At 44.6% G+C, this 14,207-nt stretch overlaps 1 protein-coding gene across 1 annotated transcript in view; it reads right to left on the bottom strand.

The window, feature by feature from the left end:
* LOC119461376 (serine/threonine-protein kinase 40-like) overlaps positions 1-14,207 on the bottom strand; it is a 28,597-nt gene that overhangs the window by 5,526 nt on the left and 8,864 nt on the right. The window contains exons 5-7 of the mRNA XM_037722670.2: positions 7,446-7,614; positions 3,110-3,254; positions 473-592 (exon numbers count right to left, since the gene is read on the bottom strand). Of these exons, the coding sequence (XP_037578598.1) occupies positions 473-592; positions 3,110-3,254; positions 7,446-7,614 (434 nt within the window). The remainder of the gene's footprint in view (positions 1-472; positions 593-3,109; positions 3,255-7,445; positions 7,615-14,207) is intronic.

The raw sequence follows: 14,207 nt of genomic DNA, 5'->3' as shown, positions 1-14,207 counted from the left end.
TATGCCTTGTTGTGTGTTGCCCCTCTGCAACTTTGCATAGTATGTGTCCAAGAGATAACGTGAACCAACCAGGTCATCCTGGTTAAAAGGCACAATGCATGCATGCCTCAGGCAAAAGGAGATAGACGAATGCAGAAGAGATGAATCACAGTGAATGGTTCCAGTTAGAGCTATGACGAGCCATCGGTGTTTAACCGACGATAACGAAATAGCGCCAAGGCATGCAGCTCCGTGTGCTGCGCGCTCGAGCCAGAGCTAGAACAAGGAACGATCGGGCCAGCAGCGTTCGGTGATTTCATCTGCACTCGACCGATGATGAAATAAATATGTGGGAGATCATAAACCAGACGTCTTCCCACAGAGCAATATACAGCACACAGTGTTCATCAGAAAGAGCCAATCACTGAAGAGAAGGGACAGTATGCCGCTGTGAAGCATGCTATTTCAACATGTCCTGTGAGATGAAACGTACCACATGGCCAGTGTGCTTGCGATGGACTCTAGCACCTCGTCAGCCTTCATCCTCTGCTTGGGGTTCAGGACGAGCAGCTTGTGAATGACCATCCGTGTGTTCTCCGAAAGAGGGGATTCCCTGCACAGGCAAGTAGTAAGGACAGATTTCTAACATGCTGTACTGTCAGATGGCAGACGAGGCAGTTGTATGCACAGACCAAGCATGCATGCTCAACAGCAAAAGTTTACAGGCCACAGTCTCTGAGAAAACTCTGAATATCTCTGCATCCTCTGAACACAGCGTAGCACTCCGATTTCCAGCTCATACTTAGTAGTACAGTATATGTGAACAACATCTTGTTGAACAGTTTTACTGGCTACCGTCACAAACTGCTAGGTAATTCAATGCTTTCTCAGATCTCGTGGTCTATAAACCTTTATGAAATGGGAATACGGCCATCCACCCAAGAGTGCCATAAAGCCGCAAGCGAAACCCAATGTCTGTAAGCTTTTGCGGCCTAGTGTATGCTGCAGTCCTTTCCTAAGGGGACATCTGCCTGGTAATCCAACCAGTATGCATTGTGAAACTATACCCTTCAGTTTAATCAGATAGGAGCAGCTGATGTGACACACTATGCAGACACCCACGAGCAAGAAATAACCTGCAGGCCTTCTAGTCATACCTTGGCTGTAACTGATTTATTTATTTATTGACTGACTGACTGATTTACTTATTGAATGATTTATTTATTTTGCTCTCAGGACCAGAAGTATTATAGAGGGGAGTGATACATATATGTAAAAACACATTAATACAGGCGTTGATAGATTCCTTTGAATACAATATTAGCTACAGTAATATACAAATGCAGGAATGACTAACACAGAAAAAAATGCTTAACAAGTTAAAACAAACATGGATACAAACTTCTTTATTAGTTACCTGGTCATAGAGTATCTAGAGCAATGTGAAAGTCGGAGGGACTAACAATTGATGTGACTGGTTCAAGAAGGTGGTTCCAGTCCTGCAAGGTTTACGGTATGAATGATTGAGAGCATGTTTGCATTACGCATGACATGATTCTCAACCTTTGTTTATGATCAAAACGAGGGGAAATGTATGTCAGAGGAAGAATAAGGCAGAATATGTACCAAGTGAATGTCCCCTATAATAGTGGACACTGCAATGTACACATTTATTGGGCATTTGGCTAGCATGCAACATTGTAATCTTTACTTCAATATTCAATACTAAAATGCATTGAAAGAGAGAGAGAGAAACAGAATAATTAGTCACAGTTAAATTAATGATCAAGCCCCTCAGTCCAGAGGCTTGCTGGTCGCTTGCATCACTGCTGATTTTGTGTAAGTGGCCAGGTACTGTTGGTTTTAGATGGATGAAGCCTTAGTCAGCAACTCACTGGAGGGAGGTAAGCTCAGCTGGGTTTTGGAAGGAAGTGACGGAAGTAAGGAGTCTACACTTTCACGGAATGTACCGTTGCAATGGAGTGCCCGTTGCAGTATTTGCATTTTGATGGGGTGTCAGTTACTGGTTTTCGTATAAAATGAATATAACTTGAAGCAGCGCGAAGAGACGAGGACAGGGACAAGAATCACAAATAGGACGAGCGCTGACTGCCAACTGAAGTTTATTTGAGAAAGCACCAGCCGAAACTGTCGAAAAAACAAGAACCATCAGAACTGACAGGCATGTGCACTAGGGGGCACTAAAAGCACAGATGTTTACCCAGTTATTGTTGTCCAGTTGTTTATCCCATTTAGTACTGCTACTACATATAAAATGGTTCGTGGCTAAAGTTAAAAAGCTGTTTGTTTGAGCTTGCCTAATAAATCTGCATTAAGGCGCTTCTTCGTGCCAAATGTACACGGCCGTCAACTGTTGCATAGACATCTAGTTTGTACTCAAGTGCTCACAACAGACTGAATTTGGAACGGAAACACTCATATTTTAATAGATATATTTGCCATCAGGTGTCACACCAGTCTTTTTGTTTTTGCACATCATATATAAGAAATGTCAGTTTGTAATGCTGCCACTTAGAGTAGACGACTTGTGGTCAGAGTTGCATTAGCGACAATATGTAAACGCTAACTGTGGTTATTGCAAGTGATACTATATGGTGATGACATGCGATCATACAGCCTTGGCAGTACATGCTGATAAAGGTACGCTACCACTGTGGTTAGTCCTACAATGAAGCCGCACCAGTTGGCCTCATGGCCCCTCATAAAAAGAAAAACAATCTGATAAGCTAAAAAGTACCAGGAATGAAAGGGAAAACCAGGAAAGACTGAATAACAAGCACAAAAGCAAAATTTCGCTTCTTCCAAAAATGCAGCTAGTTCTCTACCATCCCATGCAAGTGCAAAAGTTGATACCCTGCCACTCAGCACACATGAATTAATAATGTCATGTTCATTTTGAGCTAATAACCATAAGCTGACAAATGCAAAGAAATCTGTAGCTGCTGTTGTGATACATCAGCACCGGACTGAAGTCCTTGCCATTTCTACTTTGTTCCAATGCATACAGCAGGCACACATAACAGTACTGCTCCTTTAACATCTTTCTGAACTTTGTAAACAGCCTCTGCAGAAAGCAGCAGGCAGTGTGTGCTTTGCAAGTGACACTCACTTGGGCAGGGTGAATTCAGCAGCCTTGATTTTCCTAAACAGTTCCTGCGGGTTGGAGTCATAGAAGGGGAACTGTCCGTAAAGCATGGTGAACAGCACCACACCCAGCGCCCACATGTCACTCGGCTTGCCCAGGTAGGGCTTTCCTGCAAGGCACAGACGCAAATGCTAGGCACAAGGGATCAACAAATTTTTCTTACAGGTGCCACGACACCAAATTTTCGAGCTCGAATTATGCACTGCATGTTAAACCATACATGTTCCACAGCAAGCTTGCAAAATTGAGTGTAATCAGTGAAGTAGAAAACTTGTATTTAAATTTTTTTTTTTATTGCAGTTGAACCGTACAGCAGCCTGACAACACCAACTGGTGACGAGATGAAATCGCACCTCCAGCAACGACTCTCGTGGAGTAACAAAAGCCAATCTTGAAGGCCATGCTATTGTGTGCAGCAAATGCTGGAAGCGATTGCAGCAGCCAGATATACATCAAGGTCTCCATGCATCATTTCATTTTCACAAGCGTGTCTCAGCGGTCAGCGCAAGATAGCTTGTACAAGTAAACACTGGTTTGTGCTGTTTCTATCCCACGTACTAGTGAAAGAATTGCAGGCATAATTCAATAGTGAAGTCCTTGCTGAATAGTGAAGCCGTTGGGTGCCAGAGCGTGCAGAGCAAGACTTTCGATGTGGTTTTGGAATGTTTAGAACAGACAACACAACAGTCGCCCCCCACTTTGTGACGTCGCACAAGTCGTGCAAAAATGATGGTCACTGTCAGTGACCGTCAGGCTTAGAGGCAGCGATTTCAAGTTAAAATTACCGGTTAAAATGTGTGCAGAGTCTAGTTCCGTTTTTTGTTTGTATAGCCACACTGGCCCCTCTACCCTCAGTTACAATGATAAGCTGAGAATAGTTGGATGACCGTGTCACAGGCCTCTTATTCAGCTTTCGAGCGCGGTAGAGCACTCAGGCAAAGCGCTTTACATTTGGCTGGTTGTTTCAGAGCATTTCGTTCGCAGCTAGAGCGCTCAGAGGCATCCTTAATTTTAACCTGGGAAAGTAACCGAGATCTAGAAGAGCTCTGGTTATGTGGTTCCTGCAACTTTCGTTGTTAGCATGGCATCTGCCCCAGCAGGTGTGTGTTGTTGGTCTGCTCGGTTGGTTTATAGCAGAAGAAGCACTGACAATGTTTCTGCTCCCAGCCTCCGATTACTCCAACAAGCAGCTGTACGTTTGGCTCGGACATGCTTTCTGGGGGTCCGATCTAGAGCAGGCACTGCATTGTTGCGATCGGAGTCAGAGCGCTGTAGGAACCAGCCAAACGTACCAACCATTATAGCGTGCTACTACCAAGCGCGGCTTTCCTTCACAACCCTGAATATTCTGCCACCAGAAATGGCACTTGTGCTGTGATCCTCTTTCCTTTGTCCTCGTCTAGTTAGCGCTGCGGCTTGTCAACCATGAAATTATTATCTTTTTGTTCTCGATAGTAATGGTTTACACTCTAATTGCTGAAGAATGCTACTATTTTCCAAATACAAGTCACACAAAATATTTTACATGATTCTTGCACCTAAGTATTTATATTAGCATTTTTTAATTGAAGCACTTATTTAACATAGTTATTTATTTAAACGACGTCGAAGTGTCCTTCGACATGCCTCTCAAGCACCTATATTTAGTTCAAAGGAGAGTTCTTCAAGCAGACCACCCTGACCACAATTGGCGCCTCCAGTTCTGTTGCGGTCACTACACTTGCAATGGAGCACATCAAGAAGTGGGAGCTGCACACCTTCGAACGAGAGCCGAGGATATTTGTCCATTATGTTGATGACTGTGTTTGAGTAGTAAAGACTGCAGTGATTGGCAGCCTTCTCTCCCATCTAAATTCTACTGAACCATCCATACAGTTTATGGTCGAGCTTGAAGCGGCTAGCTCACTTCCAATCGTGGACGTACTAGTAAATTTTTTTTTAGGGGCGAAGCTCCTTATAGCAGCACCCGTTCCGTCCCCGTCGTAGTAGTAGTAGTAGTAGTGTGTAACCAGTCTGAGAAAAATGAGAAAAAAATTCCAAAGTTGTGTCCGTAGCGCGGAATCGAACCAGGGACCCCTCGCTTCCGAGCGCGCGGCGTTAGCCCACTACGCCACGAAGCGGACATGGTCAAACGCACCACGATGGCTATAAATACCCAACATTAACGAAAGGCCGCGTTTCTAGCGCGTTTCTAATGCGTTTGTGCTAGCGCGTTACGGCCCGTGTAAGAAGCTGGTGTAAGACGCTGTGGCCTCTCCACCTTACCTTCAACGCGTTTCGAACGCGCTGCCCAAAGCGGTGGCAAGTCAAGTTCAAGTCGAGGAGCGTTTATGAATACGGGGGGTATACTCTCTCAGCAGTCATGTGATGGCGTCGGCAAACGTGGTGCACGTTCCGGCATGTGTAAATGGCTGCGTAAGAAGCTGTGGCCGCTCCCCCTTACTAGAGAGTACTGCACGTTTCTAACGCGTTTGTGCTAGCGTCCCCTTAAGCGGGAGATCCGATGATTCCCTCCGGAGCTTCGCCCACTCATCATCATTCACCCCGTGGATATGCTGTGATTTTTTTAATTCAGAACTTCAATTATACATCTACAGAAAGCTGACCCACACTGCAAGGTACCTTAATTTTAAAGCCCAAACCCAATCAGAGCGATTTTGTGCATGACAGCGACGAGCGATGAAATGGGTCCTCGTGCGAACAGATCGCTCATTCTCGTCGCTCCATCCTTTGGTTTTGGAACTCTAGAATTTGTCACTTGTCGCCTGAAAGTGCTATGAGCGACTAGCCAACAGTACAAAGCCGTAAAGGATGCACAACAGTGATACTACCGGTTGTTGCACAAAACGAGCAATTGACCGGAATTTTTATACGTGCAAGGATAAAAAAAAAGAACTTCTGCAAGACCTCCAGAAATACTTTATGCTGACTTGTACAGCAACACAAATCAACTTGAATAATTAGAGCAAGCGTCACACCACTTTTGGCGCGTATTTGCTGCACTCATACCGGCAACACTGGGAAGACATCTCCAACACCGGGAAGCCATCTCCATCGCGTCGCTTGTTGCTGTCATGCGCAAGATCGCTTGTGTGGGATTTATACTAAATTCCTATCACCCAACTGACCACAAAGCCTCTGTAGTAAGAACCCTAATCAACAGATCGGAAAGGCTCTGCTCATCATCGTCGGCGCAGTGAAAAGAAGAAAGCACTGTCGTCAATGAGCTCATCAAGACTGGCGACACTAAGCCCTCCGTCCACCCTGCAACTCGTGGTCAGAACAACTAAAGTGGGTCCCCCTCCCCAGCGACGCCACTGTGTGAGCATCGCCGAGCGCGACTCTGACGTGCATTCTACAGAAATAGTGGCGTCAACGCCTCCCAGAAACCTTTTTCTACACTCTGCCGCTTTTTTGCACAGCAAAAGGACAGGCCACCCATTTACAAGGCATAGGAGATTTTACAAGATTCTCTGTTCTGACTGCGATTGTTCATACATTGGTGAGATGAAAAATCTTCTGGAGCACCTCCGCCAATAGACAAACAATCACAGAAACTTCTATCATGTGCGCAGCATGGCTGCCGAGCACTCGGAAACCCACGAACACAGAAGGTGCTCCCGTCATCTTAGAAAGAGACAAAAATCCATCAAGATGCCTCTTTTTTTAATCATGACATATACAATGGACAAGAAGGAATTTCAACAACTCATTAGAGACCCTCCCGCCTTTGTACACTGAAGTTTGCCGTGTCACGGCCCAACTGGAACGGGGATGATAGAAAGTTTAAAAGCAGCACTGCTGCCTCTACCAACGTATTCTTGATGAAAAAGCCGGCCTGGCTTTGAAAACTCTGAAACGTTAGCATCGTTCAAATTCAAATCTTTTCATTGGTATTAAACTCAGTCCTATTAAACAGTTATTCCCAACCAGACAGAAATCTGTCGAATGCTCACCTTTGAAAGAAATGTGTTCAACATAAGCATTCAACAGAGAGAATTAATTACGGGATTACAGTAAAACCTCGTTGTTATGTTTCTTAAGAGGACCATGGAAAAAGAACCCACGATCTGGAAAAATAACATCTGATAACAATTCTACGGGGCTGATAAACAACAGGGTTGCCGTTTCGGAGCGTAAAAGCCAGGAAATATTAACAAACGGGAACATATCAATGAGGTTTTACAGTGTACACCAAGCACAAACTGATGCGAGAAATGACAGCGCCTACAAGCTTCGTGGGTGGTAAAAACACAAACCACACATGCATCCAAGCATACAACCAGAAAATCTCACCCACCACTGAGCACGTCAGGGCTGATGTAGGCGGGACTTCCGCGCTGGTCCTTGAGAAGGTCATTCTCATTGATCAGGTGCTTGCCCAGGCAAAAGTTTGTGATGGTGACCTTTCGTTTCCGCTTGTCAAAAACCATGTTGCCCAGCTTGAGGTCTCGGTGCACTATGTTAAGCTGCACAAGAATGCAGGTGGCAGAAAAAATAGTTAGCAATCGCATAACTGCAATTCTCTGTCCCAAATTTCAGGGAAAAAAAAGTAGGTGGCTTAAAACTTCACCAAGTGGTTGGCACACACATGTAATCATCAAACATCCTGTATTCATATTCCCTTATAGGAATGGTTTTTAATGTGTTATCATTCTTAGGGTACTTCGTGCACTTTCCTGAGGCTGTGTGTGTGTGTGCACGCGTGAGTCTAACCGTTTTCCTGCCTACTTGAGACACTGGGTAGCCTGTGGTCGAATGGGTAGCACATTGGGCAGCTGTGCCGAGGGAACAGGGTTTGAAACCAACCGTCGGAACAACTCCGACTCGACGGACCAGCCCAACATGGTCAACCGAGCAAGAAGGGCAGCTTAGGCCACTGGACTCCTGGATTGAGGGGACCACCCACTGCAGAGTGGAAGAGCTACCTACGCTCGTGTGCCCTTTTGTATAAAGTTTATTCTCTCTCTCTCGAACGAACGAACTTGGGTCACTGAGTAGGTTGCGATGAGTACATGTGCCGCTTTTTAAAGAACCTTTTTTACGCTGACACGGGTCACTGTAGATGTGGGACTGTGTAGGTACTGCTGTTCCATGAAACTCTTTGACGCCTACTTGGAGTAGCACAGGGTATGTGCCACCCGCAGGGGCGTAGCCAGGGGAGGGGGGGCTGATGGGGCTTCAGCCCCCCCCCCCCCCCCCCGTAATTTTTTCGTGCCGGCATGCACCGCCGACCAAAACTACCACCGACGCCGGGAATCATTCTGGATTCTGTCTACAATGTCTTTTTCACGGTCGAAAAGACATTTCTGCACGAACATTGCGAACTCGGGCTGGATTTCGTGGCAACGCCCTTGCACCTGGAGTTACGTAACACAAGGAGCCCCGCCCCATCCGAGCACAAACTTTCAAGGGCTTTTCGATAGCGAGCGGGCGCGTTGCAGCATCTCGCAGCGGCCGCGGAATCTACGGAGCGCATGGATTTCAATTACGAAACTTTATGGGTATAAAGTTCTCATAAACTTTTGACGCAAAAGGACTGACATTTCCAAAGGCGTGCTTTAGTTTTTCAATTCTGGAACTTTATGGGGTTAATGCTCTTATGAACTTGGGCCAACATGCATGCACTGGAGCCTTCGAGCCCAAGCCGTTCCAGAAATGAAAGCACGCGCTCGCACTCTTCACACACATGAAAATACTAAATATCACCGTGACTGTGAACTAGCAGCTGATAATTTTCTCCAAACATTTTCAGAAAGCGTGCCCAATGTGATCGATCAGCTGTACCAGGGCAGGCAAAGTAAAATATGAGAAAACAGAAGAAAATAAATGGCCTACTATTGAGGAAATTCTTTTTGCGGGCGGCAAGGTCTGGCTCTCCTTGGGCACAGGGACAGTGGCCCTATGGATTTAAGCATAGCCCACGCTGAAAATACAGGTATTTTCGGAGCGCTTCTTCGCATGCGAGCTGATTGTGGAGATACATATCTGAAGAACAATTTGGAAAGTTGCCCCAGTAATGCCTCGTATTTAAGCCCAGATGCACAAAACCAAATTATAGAAATTTGTGGTGAAATTATCAAAGAAAGCCTAGTTGAAAAAGCAGGCTGCTTCTCCATACTTCCTGACGAAACGACGGACATCGCTGGAATCGAACAGCGTACTGTTTGTGCAAGGTACCTAAACAAGGATGCCAACGACATCGAGGGAGTGTTTTAAGTTTTAGCACCAGAATAGATGCCCTTTCTCATTGCGACTGCAGGTTCAATGTAAATGTGCACAAAGTGCTGCAGATTCTAGTCACCCTTCCAGTGACCACTGCCAGTGCAGAGAGAATATTTTTAACAAAAGTTTACTAAAAAACTACTTGAGCTCTACAATGTCTGTGGAACGCATGGTTAGGCTGGCGCTTCTGTACACCCACAGAGACGTCGGCATCAATGTGTCCGAAGTCATTGACTGCTTCGCTCAACTTCCCCGCCGGGAGAAGTTTGTCCTATAAATAGTGAAGCAGCAAAAATCAATGCAAGTAAAAAGCTCTGTTCCTTCAGGTCCATAAGCTCGTAATTAAGAAAACGTATGACATTCGGTAGCTTTTAAAACCACAGAAATTTTAGCCGTTTATTCTAGCAGTTAGCATCATGATCAAAACTATCATGCGAATACGAAAATTACGAGGACATCAATAACTAATTTTGACCGACCTTGCTCATTAAAAGCCCGGCCCATGCGGCGTTTGCCAAAAACACACTCGGATATTGGGTAGTTCAACTTTCCACATCATCTGTAGCTTTCGTTTGTCCTTTTCTTTCCTTTTTGTAGCTACCTGCTTTTAATTGTTTTTTGAAATGAAACAATACCCTCCTTTAAGTTTGGGTGCAGAATAATTGTTGCCGCTGTGCAGGCAGTTAAATTACACATTTTCGTACTGATTTCTGCATTATTCCTCTATTATTCTACCAAAATGGCACTGTCGCGACCGCCGCATGGCCAGAGTACATATCACGATTTCTGCGATCATAGTTTTGTTCTTGGCTAGATCATCTGTCTTTCTGTGCGCAAAGTTTACTATCTGTGACTGCGCAACATGTTTATTTGTCTTGTTTGACGCATTATATACAGTGATGTTTGCTTAAGTACGTAGATTTATTGGAGACTTAGACATATATTTGAATATCTTGTTGCGAGGTTTTGTGTATACAAGCAGTGAACTTTGTTTCCAGCGACTCCTTTTTGCCCTTTAGCGAGTTGTATCTTTGCATTTGTATATTCCATTCTATCTTCGCATTTCTAATGTACATTTTGCAGAACTTCTACTTTTTATTTGTACTCAATGTTGCGAGTATAATCTCGGTGTAATTACAATACATGACCGGTAACAGCTGCTCCTGCGCAATCTATTGCAACGAGGGACAGCGTCACTGAGGTTTTTTTCCTGGCCGTTGCATATGTGCAAAAATGTAAACAAGGTTCTTGAATGATAAAGATTCATCAAAATATTTGTCCTCAACTTATTCATTTCATGGCCTTAAGGTTTTCATATCAGCTGCATGCACTGCTTTGCTGGTTTCGAACTGATATAGTTCTAAAGTTCGTGTGATATTTTCTTTACTTATTAAATAGACAAAAAAAAAAAAAAAAAACGCGGCAGCATTGATATCAGTTATTTCTGCCACAATTTTTGGGACATACGAATATATTCTTTGAAAGTTTATTTAACATAAGTAAACCATACAATTCGAAAATACACACTTTTGGGACCCAACAAATTTGTTAAAGGGTCCATGAAAAAATACATATTTTACTTGACAGTGCGTAGCGTTCAATAATTCGTTTGCAGCATCCAATATACAACGGCATTGGCATTGGCAATGCAGTTATTATTCATGCATTTGATCCCGCGACAAATTCTGTAAGGAGGAGGCCGCGCTGCAACCTGAGCCTCCCCCCCCCCCCCCCCGAACAAAATTTCTGGCTACGCCACTGGCCACCCGGTCTGTGCTGGTCTTCAATGAGCCTCTTCAATGCCAACTTCGGTAACTAGGTAGGTGCCACTCCACAATGACGAAAAAGATCCCTCGAATTTCTCCGATGCTGAGTGGAATCGAACCCACACCACAATGGTTCCTCAAGGACAGTAACTAGCCGCCTCGCTTTTCAATGAATGTCTTTCACACCAATGCTTTAGCCAGCAGCACCATGAATGCACTGGCTATGTGCCGCTCTTCAATGAACCTCTCACCAATATGGGTCACCGAGTACGTGCCACTGGGTGAGGGGCAAGCGAGGGAACAATTCTCAGCGTTCGCAGGTACCCGGTGCGCCTCGCTTCTTGTCTCGGAGGCCATGCACGGACTTCTCGGCAGTGCCACTAGATGGTACGGCGTGTCCAGAAAGACGTGCGAAAGAGGAGCCCGGTAGCTGCATGACGAGTTTCTAAGCATTTGCACGCACTGGCGTGCCATGCATTTAGGAGGCCACGTGCAGGTTACGTTTCCCTTGATCGTCCGTTCTTTTTCCGCGGTGCCCTAAGGAATGTATCAGTGAGGTTCTACTGTATAACCTCAGAGGGAGTAGAGGGGTGGCCATTGCCCTCGATGTAGGAACCGTAAACAGGCTATGCCCGGGTAAAAGCAGATGAGTGCTGTCAAATGCCAACAGTAATTATGACCGCTAACTCCCGATAGTCTAAAGTGGTGCTTGGATGCCTGTATGAGGGGAATGTAACACATCTGCAAGAAATGTAGTGCGCAGGAAAGTGAGCCACCGTTGCAGGAGTTTACCATACTAATAAGGGCAAGAAAGACTGTAGAGCGAGAACAGAACAAGGTGGTTTTCACATGGAAGGTCACCAATTGCATCAGCATCTCTATATTTGTACAACAGAGAAAGAAATCTGCTCAGCACACTACATGATATCTGAATTATCTTGTTTGTTTTTCGTTAACCTTCGCTTTGCGAGTATTTTATAGGGAGGTTCACAGAAAATTTACTTGCATGCCAGTTTTGAAGGGACGTGCTCCTGCGCGGAATAAAGTGGTTGTCAGTAGTGTACCTCCCACCCACCTCGTCTTTGATGTGTTTTTAACAGATTTGCATTTTTTAAAGATCATGAATCAACTGGCCAACCAACAAGTACTTTTAAATTAATTAGTTTATGTTTTAACCAACTACACGCTAGTGAGTTCAAGGTTGTGCAGTTTGAGATGTGAGGGTAAATTCATATGTGCACAGCTTCACAATCACTGTGAATGGCATATGGCAGAATGGTCAGTCACGGCAATACATGCAAACTATCTCTGTGCAGAATCTGGTCATAACCTCTGTGCAAAAATTAAATTCATAGCCAACAGCAGTTGCGGATAATTCTCAATTTCACTGAAGTTGGGAAGTCCTACACCGTTGCTACACAATCAGAGTCTGCTTAGAATGTCATGTACTAAGCATATATGTAGCAGCAACTCAACTTGTTGAGCTCCATTTTATTGAAATTGCTCAATGCAGTGAGTACTCATTAAGGCCTGTTAAATCTACAATGTTAGCTTGCAGTTATGTAAAATCCTCACCCTGACAGCAAATGATCTCCGTGCTTAGCATATCTAAAGGCCATTTAAGTCACTGCAGCTTATCATATTCCCATACTTTAAATGTAGCCATTTCTAGTTTTTACTGCACTCTCAGCTGGCAGTGTGGTGGCGACACCATTGAGGAAAAGAAAAAGAAGGGAACTCTATGTTCCTTTAGTGCATGTTAATGTTTACGGGAGCCCAACATAAATGATGGTTCTAATTGCTCAGTATATCCCAAAGCACAGTCATTGCACAGTGCACAGTCATTTCATGACAACTAAAGGCCATCACCTGACATCTATGTCTGAAAGTCTTTAATTTAGCACTGTGGCATAGGAAACAGTACAAAGCATCTTTCTGAACCACCACCTTTACAACACCCCATAACTTAAAGTTATGACAGCAACCACACACACATGAAGTAACCAGCACCAATGAAAGTGACATCATGCAAGATGATAGATAGGAGTGTCAACTTGTTTGTTTTGCAGTGTTTTCGGCACAGCACCTGATCGTCTCGGCAATATAATGTGCCTAGCTTTTCACTGTGGTAACTACCACTTCCCCAAGCCTTTGTAATGCACTCTTCACCTTTCTCTGTCTGCTGCCAGCTGTAGGGACTAACTTTGTTTGTTGCTGTGAAGGCACGAAATTAAGCAAAAATGACGAGCATGCATGAAGAAACGGCAACCACCAGCCAGGTAAACAGTGCCAGTATCGTGAACCATGGCAGTGTTCATGTGAAGTGCTACGTCATCGCAGTGAGTATACTTTACTTGTCTCCAGCTGCTGGAAAAGAAACAACTGGCCCTTTTCTGCACTTGAAGGTGTGCACTGTTGCAGATGGGTGTTGCCATGATTGCACAGCTGCTGCTGGATGGCGGCACTCAATTTCAAATCTACTTGAATATTACAAGGCTAGAATAACCAGGACATGAAGAGCACAACCTTACGATGTGAGACGGCCGCAAAGAGTGCAAGAGAAATTTCTCACAGGAATGGACCTGACAGGTATGTTGCATCCATACAACAGGCTGTGGACTAAGTTCAGACCGGTGGGACCAGCCGCACATGTGGCACACGTGCGGTAATACTCATGCCAGTATCCTCACATTTCCCCAAAAAAAGAAGATGAAAGAACACATAGTATGCAGGGAAAGACTGATTCAACGACTGCTCGATTCTTGTGTCTTGTGACATTTCGGTTTTCTCTTCATGGCACACGTGATGCAATGAACCAGTGTCTTAGTTTCGCAGCTACGATGAGAGATGTTGCAAGCACTCCAAATGTTAGTGCAACCCGATGGTATGGAGAGCTCAAGTGTCAGAGGGAGTTACTCCTGCCTGTTTGACCTCTGGAAGTTGGCATGCACACATTGACCACATGCTCTTCAACACAATTCGTGAGACTGTTACTGCGTGTATTTATTGACGAAGTTTAATAAACAGGCTGAAGTAAGCGAAAACTCACTTTTGAATTTCAATAATAATTA

Source organism: Dermacentor silvarum, chromosome 8, assembly GCF_013339745.2.
Source record: "Dermacentor silvarum isolate Dsil-2018 chromosome 8, BIME_Dsil_1.4, whole genome shotgun sequence".
Classification (NCBI taxonomy): domain Eukaryota; kingdom Metazoa; phylum Arthropoda; class Arachnida; order Ixodida; family Ixodidae; genus Dermacentor; species Dermacentor silvarum.
Note: the sequence above shows the minus strand (reverse complement) of the source record. Positions and strands in the feature narration are given on the sequence as shown.